This window comes from Bubalus kerabau, chromosome 3 (genome assembly GCF_029407905.1).
Source record: "Bubalus kerabau isolate K-KA32 ecotype Philippines breed swamp buffalo chromosome 3, PCC_UOA_SB_1v2, whole genome shotgun sequence".
Taxonomy (NCBI): domain Eukaryota; kingdom Metazoa; phylum Chordata; class Mammalia; order Artiodactyla; family Bovidae; genus Bubalus; species Bubalus kerabau.
Window position 1 is genome coordinate 93543917 of NC_073626.1, and position 21162 is coordinate 93565078.

Below are 21162 nucleotides of genomic sequence, written 5' to 3' on the forward strand. Positions count from 1 at the left end.
GGCGAGGATTTTAGGGACTTCCCGGGACACGGAGATCGGCTCTGAACCATCCCCTTTCAGCTGTCGGGAGCTGGGCAAGCTAGCTCTGGAGCCTCTCGCACGTGGCAGGCAGGCAGAGAACTTGCTGTGCCTTCTAGGAAATTGCAATCGATTTGTAATGCAGTTTCGCTAATTGGGAGTTCAAAATTAAACTTTAATAAAGCATTTGTGTCGTCTCGTCTAATTGTGAAAGCTTCCATCCGTCCTGGTAGACTCTGAGTCTCAAGTTAATGGCGCTAAGCTAGATTTCCCCCCAAGTACAATTCCGTCAGCCGGCGTCGGCGCAGCTGGATTTCCGTTAGGTACAGATGTTGCTAATGGCATCTTAAGCACGGATGGGCAGATAGCATACGGAATGCAACATGTTGCCATATGGTTCCGTTAGCCTTTCACCTCCAGGGATATCAATCACATATATTCTGGGAGGAACTTAATGACTCTCTGAACGGCAAAATGAATTACCTGGTACAATTTATATCCCTTGACCTGATACGTTATAACAACAGGAAGATAGCATCCCACAGTTCCTGTGGTATGAACTGAACTTCAGAGCTACATTTCAAATTTTATAACATCTATTTGTAGTGTGAGGGGCCCTGTCAAACCACTCTGGCTGAAAAATCCCTTTCTGTATTGTCCTTCCTCCCCTCCCCCCCCCCCCCCCCCCCCCCGGCTTATAGTTACAAAAGTTTAGCGAAACTGTTGTTTTGGTAATTGTCAATCAGCTGACCAAATACTAATTGAAGAGAGTATGGAGAAATAGAAAATACGATTTCCAGAGCTAGTTACTTAAGACCAATCATCAGGAACGCCATACTTTAAGAACTCCCCAAATTAAAGGACTCCCAAGAAAAATCTATTTTGTGAATCGTTTCACTATAACTCCTAAAATCCATTTATTAACTCTTTGAAATTCTGTTTTTTTAATACTTCATTCTTACGAAAGTAACTTACAAAAATGTACTCAGAAATATGAAATATAATGACTTCCTTAGCAAAATAGTTTATCTTCCCTCCCCGGCAACCCACCTGAACTTGAATTCTGTATGTGGTGGTACTGGTGGTTTGGGTTTTTTTCTTCGAAACATGTCAGTGACAGCATACTGAAGTCACTGTTAGATCCTAGTAGAATGATCCTGTAATATTTCCCAGGTCTTTTTAAAAATATCCTGGTGATTAATAAAATGTTTGGCTCTAATTTCAGATTATAAACATGGTTGTCTTTTGCTGTATCCCTCCTTTTTCCTTCACTAATACAGAGAGGCAACATTGCAAGACAAGAAACTTAAGTGTAAAAACAGTAAAATACTACAACTTTTTAAAAACTTTTTCCTATTAAGGGATGTATGAAAGCTGTGGGCGTACTATCTTTTAAAAGATTTTGCTTCCAACAATACATAAACCACATTAATTCATGTGAACTGATAAACTAGGGTAATACACAAAATAGACCTAGTCTGAAAACATATTTTCAGTCATAAAAGTTTCATAATTCATTTTTATATTACAAGATAACGTCTCCTTTTTTTCTTTTTGTAATAGGTGATGATTTGTTACCTAGTGCTTGAGTTCGGGCAATGATTTTGATAATTATGAAATAATATAAGATCTTTTGTGTATGTAAATAGAAAATTTTATACAGAACAAAATAAGATATATCTGAGTTATGACAACCGTTACTGGAGACTGTTTTTGGGTAATCTTTTAATGGCTGAAATTGTATTTCTCTGTAGCATCAGCATTCAATGAGTTTTAACCTTGATCTGTAGTGAGGCTGTTAATCATGACTACATCTCCATGACTCCTGAATAGGTTGTGAGTGTGTCCTTTAATCAGTCACACAGAACTCGCCTTATAAAGCTGTTATTGTCATGAGCAGATACTGCAGGCTTTTGTCAAGCCCGGTGATTATTAACGTTTTCGTTCTTCAAAAGCCAGGCTGAAAGTCCTGCTGTGCTTTATTTCACAATTCAAGTCCATTAGTACGGAAAATCCTAAGCAGCAATATTTGCCTTTTCTCAAGTTAAAGTATTACATACATCGTTCATAATTTCAGGCCCATTCGTGGACAAAAACTATGTGTGTATTTGGTATACATATGTAATAACAAAAACAAGATATGCATCTTGCATCATGACTTATTTGAAGTGAAGATTTGATGGATGTCCATTGTTACTCTAGATGAGGTGGCTGGCTGCCAAGGCGATCCCTCTAGCTTGAAAGTACTGGCATTGTTATTGTCTATGAGGGAATCACTTTCTAATTTTTAAGCTCCCAACTTCACCTCCCTCTTTCAATATGGCCCTTCCATACTGCTAATCTGAGAATTTGTTTGAATGTGAAAACTTTTGAAAATGTGTTTGTATTGGTCAAGATTTTCATCAGTATTTCTGGTTGCCTGCTGGTTTACCTTGAGCTGGCAAGTATGTTTTAATTGAAAGTGAAGAAATACTATCAGGACAAGGTATATTCCCCATGCTCTGAGTAATTTTAATTGTGATGTAATCCTCGGTGCTTTCTTATCTTTTTTACTTATGAATGTATTTTAAATTATTTAAGATAGGACAGATTTACGCCTTTCTCAAGGTAATATGGGACAAGTTATGGATAGGTATTAGGCCTCTATTAGAACACGTCATTCGAGTGGGTGGGGCTGGGGAGGAGAGCCCTCAGGAAAGAGTATACAGGCCCACTGCACTGGCCCTGTTTGCTTTTCAAATTTAAAACCCATATTGCTGTGTTGGAAACTTGCTTCTCTTTTATAACCTTTCATTAAAATTTTTTTTTTTTTTTAAACTGTCAATCTGTAAATATTTAACCAGCCAAGCAGGAAACAGTCTTTTATTCTCAACTATATGCAGCTTTGTTTTTATCTGGGTTAGTGTGAGGGGCATGCAAATACATAAAAATTTGATTTGATTTTCCTTACTTTGAAGATTGACAGAGGCTTCTTTAGTTAATCTTGTTCAATTCCATGTTCTGTATTCAGATATTGAAATACAGTATTTTTGTACATTTATAAGATTGTGTTTGCATTTATTTATGTTTCTTTTTTTAAAGCATGTAGACTTGAATGTTTGTTCTACTTTTTTTTTTTTTTTCTTCACATCATTACTCTGGTACTGCTTGATGTAACTTGATTAGCTCCCTCCCCAGTCATGATTGGTAATTAAAATAGGCATTAAAATTAGTCACTTAGCAATTTTGCTGTTCAATTGGCAATTAAATTACTTAATTGCAATTAAAGTCCTAATTTTAATTGGCAAAATGATAGATGTAGATTTAAGATAATATGTATAAATACTTTAATAAGTGTCTATATAAGGATTACTTAATTACTCAACTTCAAGTTTATGCTGTTAACTTTAGAACTTTTAAGTGAGCAATGAAATTTATATTACATCTATTCAAAGAATATGGTAATTAGATTTATTACTTATCACTATAAGGGTCCTTGCTATAAGTTAACTTTTGTAATGTTAAAATTGTAGGCTTGTTAATTGCAGAATTATGTTGAAGAAGAGGGCATATATGTCTTTGTCATAATATATCAATAATATACCTTCAGTTTTTATTAAATTGAAAAGTTGGTGAAAAAAGGTGGTTATCTTATCATTAAAGGTAAAATTAAAAACTAGCTAGCTGTTATATACAATGAAGACTCTTGCAAAGTGTATGTATTTTATCTACTAAAAGAAAATCCTACATAGTACTATGATGGTTACTGATGTTATTAGCTACTTTTACAATTTCAAATGCCCTTGGTGTTTTCTTAGCATATAGCACCTTATTCTCAGAACCTTTAAAGCATTTTTCAGTACTTTGTACTTTTTAATGACTCCTATGTTTAGCGAAATTAGCAATAAAATCTAAAACCAAAGTAACCCTTCCTTGCTTAATCAAAAAGAAGTCTTACATAAGAAAATATTGAAGATTGCTAGGTGTGGGAGGAGGGGAGAATGGAGAATTATTAAATGGTTACAGAGTTAGAATTTTAGAAGATTAAGAGTTATGGGGGTAAGTAGTGGTGATGGGTGCACAACAGGATGACTGTATTTAACACGATTAAACTGTACATTTAAAATTGTAAGATGGTAATTTTTATGTGTGTTTTACCACAGTAACAAAAAAAAAGTATTAAGTGGTTAATTTAAAAGTATTTAGGAGATAGTTACTGAGAGTCAAGAATTAGAGAAAAGATGAAGGATTTTTATTATGCAAAATACTTTTTGAGTGGCATGAGGTTTTACCATATGTTCAGTTTTATAATTTTAATTTACAAGTAGATGCTTCTAGAAAAAATGAGAGCTGTTTTCTTCTTCACATCTTTACACATTTCGAGAACTGAGTTCTGTATCAAAGTAAGAAACAATTTTTAAAATCTTTGGATTAAGTGATTTGGGATGAAAAATGGGCTGGGTAAAACTGAGTAAAAGCCACAACTACCCAAAATGTAAATTACCAGCTAAGCATTTTACTTATTCTCTAGGCATCTCATAGAAAAGGAAAAAATGATTGGCTGATTAATATCTTTTTAATGCAAGTGAAATGGCAAAGTAAATAACTGGAAATCTTCCATATTAAAAAATGATTTTGTATTTTCAGAAACTGAGATTTTTTTCAAAGTGAAAATTTCTATCACTAATATAAAACTGAATGACAATAAATTACATGAAATTTGTCCAAATATAACCTAAAATAAATTTCATTTTTATGCTTAACATAGATTCCATTAACTAATGTTATGAAATTTCTTCAAGTTACCTTGATTCTTATAGAATAACAGTTGTGTCTGTTTACTATATTTTAACTGTGAGAGCTAAGGGCTACTCTGAGTACATTTGGGGAGAATAGTGAAATAAATCCCTGAAGATCCCTTTCCCATGCATTATGATAGAAAATCCTTATGGAATTAAGGATTCCATAGAATTAAGAATTAAATCCATATTTGCTTTCTAAATCATACCAAAAATCTCAATTTTATTAAGTATAATCTGCTTAGCCTTGCATAAAATAAAATGCTTAGATTTAGATTGGAGTATGTATTATTTACATAGTTTTTTATGAAAATGTTATATATATATATATATATATACACACACACACACACACCAATATGTTCTGCTTCATACTGGCTAATATCATAAAAGATAATATTATTTTCCTATGTGCTTTTTCTGAGGTCATCTAATACTGTATATTGACAGAAATAATAATATTGTAATTTTAGTTGGTTTCAAAAAAAGGAGCTCTTACAGGTAGGATCAGTTTTTATTCCCATTTATTTTAAATTGTTAAAAATACTGACCTTCATTTGGGGTAACTTTATGTATTTATACATGGCAGTAATTTAAAGTTATATCAGATTCTGGGCCCTGAAAGAAACATTATTGTCATTTTAATTGAGTTATAAAGTAGTTTATATTCAAGAATCTATTTACGTTCAAGAATCTTGCAGGATTGCAGTCATATAAATGCAGAATTTCAGTTTCTTTTAGCCTAGAGCATCATTTGAACATTTTCTAAAAGGTTGTTCAATTCTACATTTTGATTCCATTATATGTGTAATTAAACCTCTGTGCACAAAAGCATTCTCTTATGTACTAGCAAATACACCCACAGGAATCCTCTTATAAACTATAATTTATTTAAACATGTAATCATAGGATTTTAAAACATGCTTTCATTTTTCCAAACTATATGCCAATTTGAACTGCTTGGTGATAAAATGAAAGATTTTATTACCATTTTGATTTTTTTTTCCTCTGTGACCTGACGGTGAGTTAAATATGGGTGGGCGGAAATAAAACCTATTGTGAACCTAATTTCAGTGTTAAACTGTTTCCCTTTTTGAGAAAAATAGAAGAGAATCAAAGATTTGTAGTTATTTATGAATTCCAGCAGAATATGAATGTCTGGGCCTGCTGCAAGATCTCCTGGAGCTTGACCTAAGTAGTAAATAGCTAGGGGTGTGTGTGTGTGTGTGTGTGTGTGTGTGTGTGTGCGCGCGCGCGCGCGCGCGCGCTTGTGCGTGTATTTGTATGACGGTGTGTGCTTGTGTGTGTTTGTGTGATGGTGTGTGTGTGCTTGTGCATGTATTTGTGTGATGGATCATCCTGAATGTTGTGGAGTCAGGCCCCCTACTGACAGCATCAGTCAATTACAGACATTGGCCCTTCTACTGAGACCTGCCTTTCATGAGAATCTGTTGGGGACACAAGAGTCTCGTGTTTTGAGCGTGGTGGTTCTTTTTTACACTTTCTAATGTCTACCGGATCCTTTCCACCCGGAGCACATGTGAGCCCTACCAAAAACGCCAACCCAAAAAAACAGCTTACCCAATAATTGGTTTAAGAGTCTATCGGTCTTGATTCTGATGTGTCTTAATAAGAAGACACACTTCCTAGCAGCTATTGTAGAATAGGGATTTGAGGAAGAGAGAACTCATATGGATTGTAGAAAAGAAGGCCAAAAAGCCACATCTTTCCCCTCGCATGTTGATGTTATATCCGATTCATTACCAGTTGCTAATAATTGTTAACAATAAGCTGCTGTGAAAACTGCTCTTCGATCTTGGGTACATGAAAGACTTGAACGAAGGCTCTGCTACCAAGAAGCCAGACTCGACAGGTTGCTGTGACAGAATAATGCTTCATATTACAGTGTTTGTCTTCTTGGAGTTCACTTTAAGAACTCCAGCACACCTTTTCCATTCACTGGGACAGAATTTTCAAACTGTCCGCAGACTCACTCCGGGCTAAAGCCAATTGTTTTTAAAAATGGTTTAAGGGAGGAGAAGCGTGTGGAGGTAATGCACCTCCTTAAGATCTGCATATTTGTGTTTGGAGAGTGGTGGTTACAACCTTAAAGTTCTCCTGGCCCCCGCCTTCCTAGAAATATATTAAAAAATAATAACTGCCACCCCAGCATGGCTGCGCTTGAGTTTCCGACTGCCTGAAAATAGCTGCTGGGAGCCTGGCCCACCGCTGGGATCAAGGAAAGCACCCTCAGGCCGCGCCCTGCTCCCTTGCGGAAGGGGAAGGGAACCCGGGAGGGCGCCACAGAGCTAGCGCTGCTGCTATTTTGGGCCCAGCTGGGCGGGTGCGTCAATGCCTGCGCCCCTGCGTCACCGCCACCCCCACCCCTTTCCTTCTCCCCGGCTCTCCAAACTCTCACTTTTTCCCTTTCGTTCGCGTGGAATCGCTTCTGCCCACAGGGCGCTGACGCTACCCAGCTCATGCTAATAAGCTATTCTTCCCCCTCCTCCCCTCATCCCCCTACTTGCACACCCTCACCCGCCACCACAACACGCCCCCTCACACACACACACACACACACACACACACACACACACACACTGCACACACTTCCTGGTTTTATTTTTTCTCTTGCCCGCTAGGGCACCGCCGAGCCGCTACGGCGGCAGCAGCGGCAGTCGCAACATTTGGGGGAAACTTAAGGTGGTCACGTAGGTTTTCCCGAGGCTGCAGCGCGGAAGAGCCTGTGGCTTCTCGGGGCAGCCTCGGGGCACTGATGGCAATGCCCCTCCGGCCGCCGAGGAGCAGGAGGCGGCGGGAGCGGGCAAAGGCGGGGGCTGGGAGTGCAGATTAGGACTGAGCGGCTCCTGGACTTGGAGAGCTCCCAGGCACTCTCGGCCCGCCTGTACTGGGAACCTCAGGATGAGGGGTCCAAAGGGGTCCCGCAGCCTGGAAGTCAGCCACACCAAGAGGGAGGGGCGGCTGCAAATCTTCGCAGGCGGAGGAAGGGGACGCCCCCTCCCTCCCCGGGTGACTCCCCTCGCTCCACTGGAGAAGTCCCAAAGCCCGGCCAGCTCTGGTTCAGGAACCAGGAAGCGAGCTGACTCCCGGGAGAAGCTTGTTTCTTTGCTGGAGAGCGCCTTGTGCCCTCAGTCTGTGGAGTGGATTGCCTTGCGAATTGCAGTCGGCCGAAGCTAGGGCGACCGCGGGGGTGCGGCGAGCTCCGGCCGCCCTCCGGGCCCTCTCCTGGGAGAGCTGAACCCACACACAGTGCGCTTCGGAGAGATCCAGCCAGCTCCGTCCTCTGTGTCCCTGGGTTTAGTCTTGCCCCCTTGGCTCTCAGATTGTGGCTTCCAGAGCCCTGGTGCTTCAGGGGAGGGTCGATTTATTTTCCTAAAACTCGTAAAAGGAACGAGTTGATGGGCACCCAGGAGTGTCGAAGTATGAGAGTTGGTAAAAGGTGAGACTAAAGCACCTTTCTGCAGAACACACCTGTTGCCCGTTGCTCGGCTGCATTGTCTGCGAAAGGAAAGAGGGCGACGCCTCACTCTGACTTTTGGGGTCCCTGAAGGGCTGGGTCACGGCTACCCTTTCCTTTTCCCTCCCCTCCCCACGCACCACGTCCTCCCTCGCACGTGAGCCCTGCGAGGAAAGAAGGAAACACAGAAAATAGGCCCTCCTTACTCTCTTCCACTTTGGAGAGTGTGTGTGTTGGGGCGCGGGGGTGGGATATGCTAGAGGAGAAGGCCAGGGACAGGAAAAGAGAGAAAAGGGGGATGCGCTGGACTAGGGAAATCCCACGCCAATTGTAGGAGCCCTCTGAGCGTCTCCTGTCCTGGGACATCTGCACTCGCTTCCGCTAACGGGGGTGGCAGTCGTGGGTGGATGAGGTTAGGGCGCTGCCAGGCACGCCCCATCTCGTGCGATTCCAGGTGCTGGTACCTGGCCCACGCTTGGGTTCCCTTCCGCCGGGCTTTTGTTGCACCTTCTCCCACGTGTGAGCTGCTGGGCGGCAGCGGTGGCGCGGGGGGTTGGTGGGGGGAAGGTGAGGTGAGATGTCGAGGCGCTGCGGGTTGCGCGGACCTGACTGGAGAGGTCACACCTCTTTCGGAAAAAGAAAAAAACCTAGCTGGCTACCAAGGTGAACCCTGAACAGTTCCCACCTTAAAATCGGCCCTGCTCGTGACGTCAGGTCGGAAATATACCAAAGCGAGCGCTGGCCAGGAGTCTGGGGAGAGCGGCCGCGCGGCGATTGGGCGGCGGGCCGCTGACGCGCGCTGACGCGCGGAGACTTTAGGTGAATGTTGGCAGCGGCAGCGCGAGCCACATAAACAAAGGCACATTGGCGGCCAGGGCCAGTCCGCCCGGTGGCTCGCGCTAGGCTCCGCGGTCCCGCTCGCCTGCCCAGCCGGCCGCCTTCCCCTGCTCCCTACCCGCTCTCGGTGCCGCAATTCCCTTCGCCCCTCTCGCCCACCCCTCCCCGACCCTGCCACCCAGACTCCCGGAGGGAACTACACTTCGGCCGAGTTGAATGAATGAAGAGAAACGCAGAGAACTCCTAAGTGAGTAGGTGCGGCTGGCACAGCTCGCATTCTTTTATCCTTCTTTCTTCTTTTGCACGTCTCTTCTTTCCGTTTGTCTGGTGCAGGTTCTCTGGAAGTGGGCGCCGGAGGCGCGGAGCGCGAGTGGGGCCGGAGGATGGGGAGTAGGTGTGCGCAGCTCCAGAGGGCATTTTGTCGAAACTCCTGCTTTGCCACCCCGCAGAGGCTTCCTGGCTCCTCATTGGTGGACGTGGAAGGGAGCTTGCACAGTTTGGGGAGCTGCGGACTTGCCCGCGGAAATGTGCGCAAAGTTTGCTCTTAGTGCGGAATTGATTTAGGTCTTTGGACACGTAGACTCCAAGTCCTGTGTAAAGAGGGGCCTGGACGCGGCCCAGAAAGTGACAGGAAGAGAGAAAGTTCTTCAGTTTATGTGTTGCTTGGGAACTGTGTCACCGCGGCTGGACAGCGTGCCCGAGTTTCCTGGGTATTGTTGAGTGAGGAGAGGTGGTTGGTAGAGTGACCTGTTACTAAGTTGCTTGAAAATTTCTGGTTTTCACGTGTGCCGCGCTTGTTTGTGAGTTTGACAGAGAGAGAGACAGAATATTTAGAGTAGTTGTGAAGCTGCAGAGTTACCAGAGGGTTAATATCCAGCACAGGCATATCTGTCAAGGGCTGGGAGTTGGGGGTGGTCAAGAGTCCCTTTCTTTCTACTTTTTTTTGGTTACCCTCCCTCCTCCACGAAGCAAGACTGTGACGGGGGTGGGGGGTGGGGGAGGAAAAGAGACTTGGATGTTTGGCTTTCTGTTTCATTAGTAATAAAATTGTCTATGCTCTAGAATGCCTTCCAAGTGGGAACATCTGAAAATTACTAGGACAGAAGAATGCCTTGTTCCAGCAAGTAGGCAGATTGTGCAAGGCTGGATAGGGAAGGTGCTCAGCTTGTTGTGCTGAGGGGTGCTTCTACCACTGGTGCCAATATTGGATAAGCAGTATTTCCCTCTGTCTGCAACTCACCTAAGATGCTCTTGACAAAATATGGTCCCCTCTTTCTGCTCCTTGGCCATTAAAGATGAAAGACATTTCCTGGAAAAGTGAATGTCAACTCACCTGTATCCCCAAACCCAGTGCTCAGTCAGAAGCTCTTAGGAAATCCAGATGCTTCCATTCAGATTGCCTTCAGGGCTCCCCAGGCCTTACTAACATTTTGTACCTTCCTAGGTGTGGAGGGAGGACTGTTTTTACATTTTATATTCTTGACTTCTACTTTCCTTACCCTGTACTAGATGAAAAGCCAATTTCACCACAGGGGGGAAAAATCAGGAGAAGGTTCCAATGCTGTATTTTATTAAATCCTAGTTTCTTCTTATTTAGTTCTGAATTAAACTAAAATGGAAATGACACTCCCTCCCACTGTCCCACACATACGCAGCAAAGGGACTAGTTTATTTCATCATAAGTATTAACTAAGTACATGGAATAACTCTCCTCCTTTAGAATCTTCTCTCTGCCAAGATTGATACAGTCCATGGGTGAAATTTTCTGTTTCCAGCCATCTCTTCTACACAATCATTTTAACTGCTAAGTTTGATAAAGGCTACACACTAATTTCTAATTAAACAATCAAGAAGGGCACAGACGGGCCTGCCTAGTGATACAGATGTCCAGCCAAATCAGTCCAGAAATTCACCCTAAGGCTTCCTGTGTCTTCATTTCAGGGAGGAGATCTGACAGGCTGGGCTCTCCACTGCTCTTCTAAAAATCTTGGAAACTTTGTCCTTCATTGAATTACGACACTGTCCACCTTTAATTTTCTCCAAAACGCCTGTAACTCGGCTGAAGGTTAGTGCCACTTCATTTTCCCCCCTCCCTTGAGTTCCTTAAACGTCAAGAAACAGGGCAATGCGAGCGATCTTTCCCCGCAAACCCTGTAACTTAAGTTTTTCCCCAACCCATCGCCTTCGGGAACAAGTTTCTCATTGTGCAATTCAACTTCATTTCTGGATTGAGCTTGCTGAACCCGAGCTTCAGAGGAAAGGCTCTTGGGAACGGGAATGCTCCTGAAAGGGGTGAAGGGGGAGGCGTTGGAAATATCCGGGAATGGAGACCGTAATAACTTTCCAGTTCAGGGTCTTTATTGGGTCAGCCTTTCCTTGCTCCGCACTGTTCCGATCCGCAGTAATCGCGCTCTCCGCCGTTCCTCTCGCGCCCCTTCTTGCTCTCTGACCGCTGCGGGCTGCCGGTGTAGCTCCAGGTGTACCCGAGCCCGGGAGAAAGTGTTCACTTGACCAGGCTGAGTGTATATTACCCTGTTTCATTTCCAGCCATGCCTTGTGTTCAGGCGCAGTATGGGTCCTCGCCTCAAGGAGCCAGCCCCGCTTCTCAGAGCTACAGTTACCACTCTTCGGGAGAATACAGCTCCGATTTCTTAACTCCAGAGTTTGTCAAGTTTAGCATGGACCTCACCAACACTGAAATCACTGCCACCACTTCTCTCCCCAGCTTCAGTACCTTTATGGACAACTACAGCACAGGCTACGACGTCAAGCCACCTTGCTTGTACCAAATGCCCCTGTCCGGACAGCAGTCCTCCATTAAGGTAGAAGACATTCAGATGCACAACTACCAGCAACACAGCCACCTGCCCCCACAGTCCGAGGAGATGATGCCGCACTCCGGGTCCGTTTACTACAAGCCCTCCTCGCCCCCGACGCCCACCACCCCGGGCTTCCAGGTGCAGCACAGCCCCATGTGGGACGACCCAGGCTCCCTGCACAACTTCCACCAGAACTACGTGGCCACTACCCACATGATCGAACAGAGGAAAACGCCGGTCTCCCGCCTTTCCCTCTTCTCCTTTAAGCAGTCGCCCCCCGGCACCCCCGTGTCTAGCTGCCAGATGCGCTTCGATGGGCCCCTGCACGTCCCCATGAACCCGGAGCCAGCGGGCAGCCACCACGTGGTGGACGGGCAGACCTTCGCCGTGCCCAACCCCATCCGAAAGCCCGCGTCCATGGGCTTCCCTGGCCTGCAGATCGGCCACGCGTCGCAGCTGCTCGATACGCAGGTGCCCTCCCCGCCGTCGCGGGGCTCCCCCTCCAATGAAGGGCTGTGCGCTGTGTGCGGCGACAACGCGGCCTGCCAGCACTACGGCGTGCGCACCTGTGAGGGCTGCAAAGGGTTCTTTAAGGTGAGCCAGGTCGGGGGCGGAGGAGGCAGCTAGGGGCCCCCTACTGCCCAGAGCCTCAGAGTGCTTGCTCCGCTGGGGCGCAGGGTTCGGACTCTAACGGGTCTCCAGCGATTCCCCGGGTCCCTGGAAGCTGCCTTGCAGCCGCCCCTGGGCTGTGGCGGGGGTTTCTGGGTGCCTGAGAAAGGCAAGTAGAAAGGCGGGGAGACCCGGGGTCGCATCTCCTCACGAGGCCGACCCTGGCCGCCCCCCGCCTGAAGTTGCTGGAGCTGAGTTGGAAGAGGGTCATTTGCATGTGCTAGGAGCTGTCTTCTTGGTTCAGATTGAAATTGGTTAGGACAGAGAACCGTGTCTGAGCTAACCAAGTGGAACAGAATTCCCTGTGGTCAAATTAAGTGATCTCTTTATTTCGCCATCCTGATTGAATAATCTTATCATTTTAAATAGAGAAGGTCTCTAAGGAATGTAAATAATATGAATGCCCACGAATTTGTATTTACTGAGCGTCTCCTTCTCCTTCTCTTGGCATATAAAACACAGCAAGGAGCGGAAGGTTAGCTCAAATGTTAACGCTATCAATTTTCTTCTGTTAAATGCCCTGGGGGAGGGGAAAGAAAAGAGAGAGAAAGGAAAAAGGAAAAAATAAAAAGGAGTTGTGTATGTGTTTGTTTATGGTGAGGGAGTGTGGTTCCTGTCCTCTCAGAAATTGTCCCTGGATTCCCTGAATTGTTGGATTTTCAAGAGAAAAAAAATTTTTTTTCCCGGCCTATATTGTCTCCTTTTGCAGCGTACGGTGCAAAAAAACGCGAAATACGTGTGTTTAGCAAATAAAAACTGCCCAGTGGACAAGCGGCGCAGGAATCGCTGTCAGTACTGCCGGTTTCAGAAGTGCCTGGCTGTTGGGATGGTCAAAGAAGGTAGGTTGGGACAACAGCCCACTCCCCAGTCTTCGCCTTTGGGAAACTGCTGCCCCTATCCTAACCCCGCTTTCTACTTCCCAGAGCCGGGCGAGGGGAAGTGGAGGGTATCTCCGGCTTTCTCCCATCCGCCTCTGGCCTCTATGACCAGGCAGTTGCATGCCAGCCCATTTTGCCCAAGAGAAAGCCGCCAGGCCCTCCTCGCCTTTAACTATACGACCCATTTGGAAGAAGACATAAAACAACCCCGCATTTTTTATGCTTCTCGTCAGTAAAGGCTTTACAAGCAGTGGGGCCCGGGCGCTGCCCGATGCAGGGGCGCCCCCGGCGGCTGTGGCCTTCCCTGGGGAGGGGTCTAGGCGGCAGCTGGGTCCCGCTTGGGGGAGGCCGCGCTCAACCGACTGTTCCTTTGCAGTGGTTCGCACCGACAGTTTAAAAGGCCGGAGAGGTCGTTTACCTTCCAAACCGAAGAGCCCACAGGAGCCCTCTCCCCCTTCGCCCCCGGTGAGTCTGATCAGTGCCCTCGTCAGGGCCCATGTCGACTCCAACCCGGCTATGACCAGCCTGGACTATTCCAGGGTAAGAAGCTGGAGGGGGTTTCATTTGGACAAAGCGACAGATGGGCAGGACCCCTTCCCCACACCTGTCAGTAACCCCTCAGGCCCAAGGGACAGAGGAGGCATGCAAGATTCTGGATTCACTGCTCTGGGCAGGGCCACAGAAGACGGATGGTGTTGCTGGGCGTGTGGACATGAGGACAGGGCAGGGGAAGGAAAAGAAGATGAGCCACAGTGGTCAGATCTCTTTAAGGCCCCTTCCCAGTACCTGGGTGCACACCCATACTCAGCACACCAATGCCTCTGATGCCCAAACCAGAGGCGATGCAAAAGCCCCCACTTGGGTTCTACCCCAGTCCTCCAAGGAGAAGCTTTAACCCCCACCTTCTCTGGTGCTGTCAGGGAGAGGGACAGCTGCTTGGGGTTGGGGAAGGGGAAGCAAGGAGGGGTCAGGAATGGCAGTGGGTGGGGGAATCAAGTGGTCAGATTCCTCTTTTACCCCAGCTATGAGGAATGTGTGGACTTTAATTGGAGGAAGTAGTCGGGCAACCTAGACGGCACTGCAATTTTATGAAGATTTGCAAAGGGTAACTCTGCTCAAGACCCACTCTGGGACTGGCATGAATACTAACGTGTCAATTGTTTTGTGGAGATAAGAGTGAACATTTCCCAGGGCTGGTTGGCACTGTATTTAGTCTGTATGAAAATGGTAATTTACATATTTAAAGCAGCGACCTCATAGCACCATCCCTAATTGAATTAATTGCCCCGGAACATCTAATTTCCTTACTGGTCAGAGAGAGGTTTAATTGTTATAAAAACCTGGCTCCCCTACTAGAAATGAGGTTAGCAATTTCACGGGTTATATATTTTAGAGAACCTCATTAAGTGCTTTTTAAAATGAAATTCCAGTTCCAGGCGAACCCTGACTATCAGATGAGTGGAGATGACACCCAGCATATCCAGCAATTCTATGATCTCCTGACTGGCTCCATGGAGATCATCAGGGGCTGGGCGGAGAAGATCCCGGGCTTCGCTGACCTGCCCAAAGCTGACCAAGACCTGCTTTTCGAATCGGCTTTCTTAGAACTATTTGTGCTGCGATTAGCCTACAGGTAATGGAAGGCTGGGAATGAAGGAAGAGAGGAATCAAGGAAAAGAAAGAGGAAAAGGGGGAAAAGGGTGGAGGGAGAAAGAGAGGAGAACAGATGTGAATAAAAGAGAAGATAGGAAGGAAAGGGGAATAGATAAAAGGAAGAGAAGGGAAGCAGTGAGCATAGAAGCCTTGTATGAATAGAATGGAGGTGGGATAGGGGGCGTTCTTGATTGTTATGAAATTAGACCCTTTCAAGGTCCACTGGTCTACGTTTTATTAACTCTTGGGTAATTAGGTGCCTCTTAAATCCCTCATTTATTGCTCTTCAAGTAATTAGTTGTTTAGCCTTTTTTTTTTCTCTCTCTCTCTCTTTTTCTCCCCTCTCTCTCTTTGGTATTAATTGCAGGTCCAACCCAGTGGAGGGTAAACTCATCTTTTGCAATGGGGTGGTCTTGCACAGGTTGCAATGTGTTCGTGGCTTTGGGGAATGGATTGATTCCATTGTTGAATTCTCCTCCAACTTGCAGAATATGAACATCGACATTTCTGCCTTCTCCTGCATCGCTGCCCTGGCTATGGTCACAGGTCAGTACCACAGGCACAGGGCATTTCTCCTCCTGAACTTTCTTTTCCCGCCGATCCTCCCTGGTCCTGTCAGCTAGCTAACTGCTTAGTGCATTCCTCTTTTGTTTCTGATTGTGTTTTCTGCAGAGAGACACGGTCTCAAGGAACCCAAGAGAGTGGAGGAGCTGCAAAACAAGATTGTAAATTGTCTCAAAGACCATGTGACTTTCAATAATGGGGGCTTGAACCGTCCCAACTATTTGTCCAAACTGTTGGGGAAGCTCCCAGAACTCCGTACACTTTGCACACAGGGGCTACAGCGCATTTTCTACCTGAAACTGGAAGATTTGGTACCACCACCAGCAATAATTGACAAACTTTTCCTGGACACTTTACCTTTCTAAGACCTCCTTCCATGCACTTCAGAGAAACTGGAAAGAAACCTAAAACTGTCCAGAGGGGGCAAGTGACAAGGGCAGAGAGATCCCCCTGAGCTGTCTCAGCTCTAGTCAGCCCCCTCCCCTTCCATACACCCTGACCCTTGATCCCTAAAGAAAAAAAGAGAAACAACAAAAAAAAACACAAAAAACTGTTGCTATTTCCTAACCTGCAGGCAGAACCTGTAAGGGCATTTTGGCTCCGGGGCATCTTGGATTTAGAACACGGACTACACACAGTACTGTGGTATAAACTTTTTATTATCAGTTTAAAAATCATTTTATTGTTCAGAAGGAAGATTGCTAATGTATGACGGAAAACATTTGGCCACATTTGGTTGTTGCAGTTAAAATAAATGTAATACACATACACACACACACACACGTTGTAAGAGGACCCACAAGTATTGCCCTTTAAAAGATTTCAAAGTTTTCTGCTGTAAAGAAAGCTGTAATATATAGTAAAACTAAATGTTATGTGGGTGGCATGAGTTGAAGAAGGCAGAGGCTTGTAAATTTATCCAATGCAGTTTGGCTTTTTAAATTATTTTGTGCCTATTTATGAATAAATACTACAAATTCTAAAAGATAAGTGTGTTTGCAAAAAAAAAAAAAAAGAAATAACTACTCAAAAAAGGGACAAGCATGTGATTCTAGGTTGAAAATGTTATAGGCACTTGCTACTTCAGTAATGTCTATATTATATAAATAGTATTTCAGACACTATGTAGTCTGTTAGATTTTATAAAGATTGGTAGTTACCTGAGCTTAAACATTTTCTCAATTGTAAAATAGGTGGGCACAAGTATTACACATCAGAAAATCCTGACAAAAGGGACACATAGTGTTTGTAACACCGTCCAACATTCCTTGTTTGTAAGTGTTGTATGTACCGTTGATGTTGATAAAAGAAAGTTTATATCTGGATTATTTTGTTGTCTAAAGCTAAACAAAACTTGCATGCAGCAGCTTTTGACCGTTTCCAGAGTGCTTATAATATACATAACTCCCTGGAAATTACTGAGCACTTTGAATTTTTTTTTAACGTCTAAGATTGTCAGTTAATATATTATTTTATGTTTGAGTAAGAATTTTAATATTGCCATATTCTGTAGTATTTTTCTTTGTATATTTCCAGTATGGCACATGATAGGAATCACTGCCTTTTTTTCTATGGTGTATGACAGTTAGAGATGCTGATTTTTTTTTCCTGATAAATTCTTTCTTTGAGAAAGACAATTTTAATGTTTACAACAATAAACTATGTAAATGAACAGAATTTTGTCTTCTTTCTGGGTTAGGTAAAAATGATTACTAAACAGCAATATATAATAGACAGAGTTGGAGATTGATTTGGGATAGGTCATTTATTCAACATTTGAGTTTCAAACTGACAGCCTAGACCTATTCTGGCAAAAGGAACTGGAAAATTGAACTAATTATCCAGAGAATTCAGAACAACATTTTTCCTTAACCAGAACTTTCCAGTGTGGCAGCATGCATTTATCAGAATCAGGTGAGAATATCTCAACTCTTCTATTAACTTTGCTCTGAAAGCTAAGTGCAACTTTCATAGGAGAAGTTCAGAAGACCCAATAGCATTTGAACTTTTCCAGTTTTGAAGTCCTGTTGGGTTTTTTGTCTTGCATGATGTTTAGAAAGTATCTTTTTAAGACTCTGTCTACACGGATTTGAAGTGTATTGTATATAATCTCTGATTTTTTCCAATTCCTTGTAAAGGGTCTTGGAGGAAGAGTCAAGCATTTTGGTCCCTTTGGGTCAGTGGTCTTTGGCATAGAACAGATCTCAGTAAAGACATTTCTTACAACTTTTTTCCTCCTTCAGTGAATAGTGATGAGGTTCAATTTGCTGTTTTAGAATAATATAGCTGTCTTAAAAGTTTCTCGGATAAAGAATAAAATATCGATTTGTCAGGTTCTGGTTCTTTTTAGGTACAAACAAACTATATCACAGTATCTAGGCTTCCACTCAGTACTAACTTTTGGCAAAAAAGTAGTAAAGTCACTTTTGGTCTCAGCTTCTTCTCAGTCACCTGGTCCAGCTAGTCGTAAATTCTGGGAAGTGTAGGATGGGGATGATTTTCTTCCTTGATCCTAGTGAGTTACAGATGGACTCCTGGTCACTGAAATTGACAAAAAGAGTAATTATTTTTTTTAATGCAGAGTTAGTAAATTGCCAGGAGAGTTCTCAGGTTTTATTTTTAGTTTACCTTTGCTTACTTTTTTTTTAAAGACATGTTTTGTGGGTCGAGCAACAGAGAGAAGGCAGGTCTCGGTGGTAATTTGAGGTTATTTTCATGTGATGCGCTTCTCTACAGGTAACTCTGAGAGGCAAAAGTTGGTGGCCACATAAAGAGATTAAAAAATAAGCGGAATGTTTGACGCCCTTGCTTTCTTGAAAAGATGAGGCTTGCCATTTCCTTTTATTTTTCACAACTTCTGCCCACTAATAAGCTGAGAGAAAGAGAAAGCTCTTTAGAAATGTTGGAGTCTGCAGAGCCGTCAGCAGTCTTCTCCCAGGTGTCTGCAGCTCGGAGACAATTACATCCCGACTCGGAATCCTCCAGAGTTGAACCCAGAAACGAACTCTGTTGCAGGTTCTCCCTTAAGGCAGCGGTTGCGCATCACCCGAGGCCAATGGGGTATCAGGTAGTGCGCCTCCCGAGAATTTGGGGTGAAAGGAGGGAGGGGTGACTCTCTCCCGTGTCCGCTTGCAGACTGAACCGGCTCCGCGTATATTTAGTTGGTAATTCCTAAACTGAAAAGTGGCTAGCGCTTTTTCTGCTTCACAGTTACCGAGTCCGTTTCCAACTCCCCGCAGCGCACCGGGGTGTGTGGGGGAGCCTCGGAGGTATCTCGCCTGCTGCTTCCGGGATCTGTGAGGTTGAGGACTTGGCTTGTCTTGGTCTTTCTAGGAGTAAAGGCCAGGAAAATCAACAGACACGCTGTTTTGCCAGAGACAGACGTTGTGTGGAACTTCTCTAGAAAGAGATGAAAACTTTATACTGGGGGCTTCGTATTCCCCTCCCCTTCCCAAGTCTCCTTAAGAATTTCAGTTGTTGTGTGTCGTTTCAGCAATGAAACATGTTTTATCATTGTTAGAAGACATGACCAGACCCTTCTGAGCTCTGAAAGAAGGTCTAATTTCTTAGTCTTCACAGTTTCTAGACCCACGGTGAGGGGTTGCTTAGAATGCCCTAAATTGAAAATCCCATGGACGGAGGAGCCTGGTAGGCTGCAGTCCGTGGGGTCGCTAGAGTCGGACAGGACTGAGCGACTTCCCTTTCACTTTTCACTTTCATGCATTGGAGAAGGAAATGGCAACCCACTCCAGTGTTCTTGCCTGGAGAATCCCAGGGACGAGAAGCCTGGTGGGCTGCCATCTATGGGGTGGCACAAAGTCGGACACGACTGAAGCGACTTAGCAGCAGCAGCAGCCCTTAATACCAAACACGGATGAGCAATGCAACAGCGTGTTATTTGGTGGGCTCCGCTTCTTTACCGTCCAGGCGACTGCCTAAGTCTCTCGATCCGACCTTGCGCTTTCGGAAAGATTTCACGAGAGGGAAAGAGTGTTTGAATTTCTGGTCCTGATTTTAACAAGAGAGATAGCCTGGTCCCGGAAGCTCATAGCACCCTGCAGTGACAGCGGCACCCAACGACCTTATCCTGTGTATTTCTTTTTGCTGCTCCACTCCGTCCCTCGAGAGTCGATGTGCCCCCTCCACTAAAAGAAACTTATCATAAGTCTTTTTGGACACTGGTTCTCAGAGTGCAAGGAGCCGGCCAAGGAGAAGCAGATATTCCTGCCAACTTAAGAATGTCGCTTGAAGGTTCAATTTCACTTTGCTATGAGACTCTTGGCTTTATTCGCGCTTCAACGCTAATAGTCAATTATCTAATTGTATTTTAAACCTAGGCATCGGCAATGAACACTTTCAAGATACAAAGTCTGTGAAGGAAAAGTTTCATTTCATTGTAATATTTTGGTCAGAGTTTTCCAGTTAAGGGTATATATCCATCCCCCTAGGCCCTATCCCGGATAGCGATACCACGACACTTCCAAGCTTCTCCAGAGTTGTGCATCTGTGCGCCACCATCTCTCCGCTTAACTCCGTATTGCGTGGGTTTCCTTTTTTATCCGCGGCGCGGTAGCGCTCGGAGAGTGAGGGCTCGGGTCTCCCCGGCCGGTCTTGCTTCTCGGTGTGAGAGAGGTGCTTGTTACTGTCTCCAGGCCGTGTTGCCCGCCGTCACCTCAAAAATGGAGACAGGTTCTGTTAAGGTTGGGGGGGGGAGGGGAGAGAAGGTATCTAGTCCTGAGGATCTAAAAACTTTTTTTCCCCCCAGTATTATTTTGTCTGCTGAACAAGAGGTCTGGGAGTAAGTATCGCAAACATTCTCCTCCGAAAGGGGTTTTAAGGCTTACTCCAGCCACACCTGTGCCCGCTCTTCATTCGGGAATAGGAACTGTCACTGAGTGGGCGCGCCTGGAAATTTCTCAGCCGTCTAAGTCTCCTGTGCACACCGCGAGTGGGACTTGACTCGGTTTTAGAGTCCCACGGGGGAGGGATGGAGTTTGGGGTCCCAGCCAATGCCCATTCAACCGACCCATCCCCCCACCCCGAAATGGGTCTCAGCCAGGACTAAAAGGAGCGCATCCGGTTGCAACAGTCTTCGAGGAAAAGTTCTGCCTAGCTCTGTGCATCGGGCAGAACTCAACCAGGGGATCTCATTTTGCGAAGCTGCGTTTTTTTTTTGGGTTCAGTCAGTTCAGTCGGTACTGGCTGACTTTACTAGTGAAGAGAGATAAGAATTTCAAACAGGGCCGTCATTTTCTGGTAATTCGTTTTTAATAATAAAACAAGCACATGCAAACCCGCTTTTCATTTTTACTTTTAAATTTTACCAGAAATCCAAAATTGGATATTACGCATAACCATTTAGGATGGTGAGGCTGTCATTTAAATCCATTTTCACTCGGTCTTTCCGTTTCCTGAGCACGGCTGGAGACGACAGCTGGGGCTCGAAGGATCTTTGCTCCGACTTTAAT

General features: G+C 44.8%; 1 protein-coding gene across 5 annotated transcripts in view; it reads left to right on the forward strand.

Moving 5' to 3' along the window:
• Positions 1–18647, forward strand: part of NR4A2 (nuclear receptor subfamily 4 group A member 2) — a 37182-nt gene extending 18535 nt beyond the window's left edge. The window contains exons 1-8 of one of the 5 annotated variants that reach the window (XM_055572527.1): positions 9103–9358; positions 11659–12524; positions 13309–13438; positions 13854–14017; positions 14908–15110; positions 15498–15514; positions 15619–15676; positions 15803–16040. In XM_055572527.1, coding sequence (XP_055428502.1) covers positions 9328–9358; positions 11659–12524; positions 13309–13438; positions 13854–14017; positions 14908–15110; positions 15498–15514; positions 15619–15676; positions 15803–15890 — 1557 coding nt within the window. In that variant the 5' untranslated portion in view covers positions 9103–9327 and the 3' untranslated portion in view covers positions 15891–16040. Of the gene's footprint in view, positions 1–9102; positions 9359–11052; positions 11177–11658; positions 12525–13308; positions 13439–13853; positions 14018–14907; positions 15111–15497; positions 15677–15802 lie in introns of those variants that run through there. The other 4 variants (XM_055572524.1, XM_055572525.1, XR_008711907.1 and 1 more) reach the window with 4 other exon arrangements.
• Positions 18648–21162: the final 2515 nt, after the last annotated feature.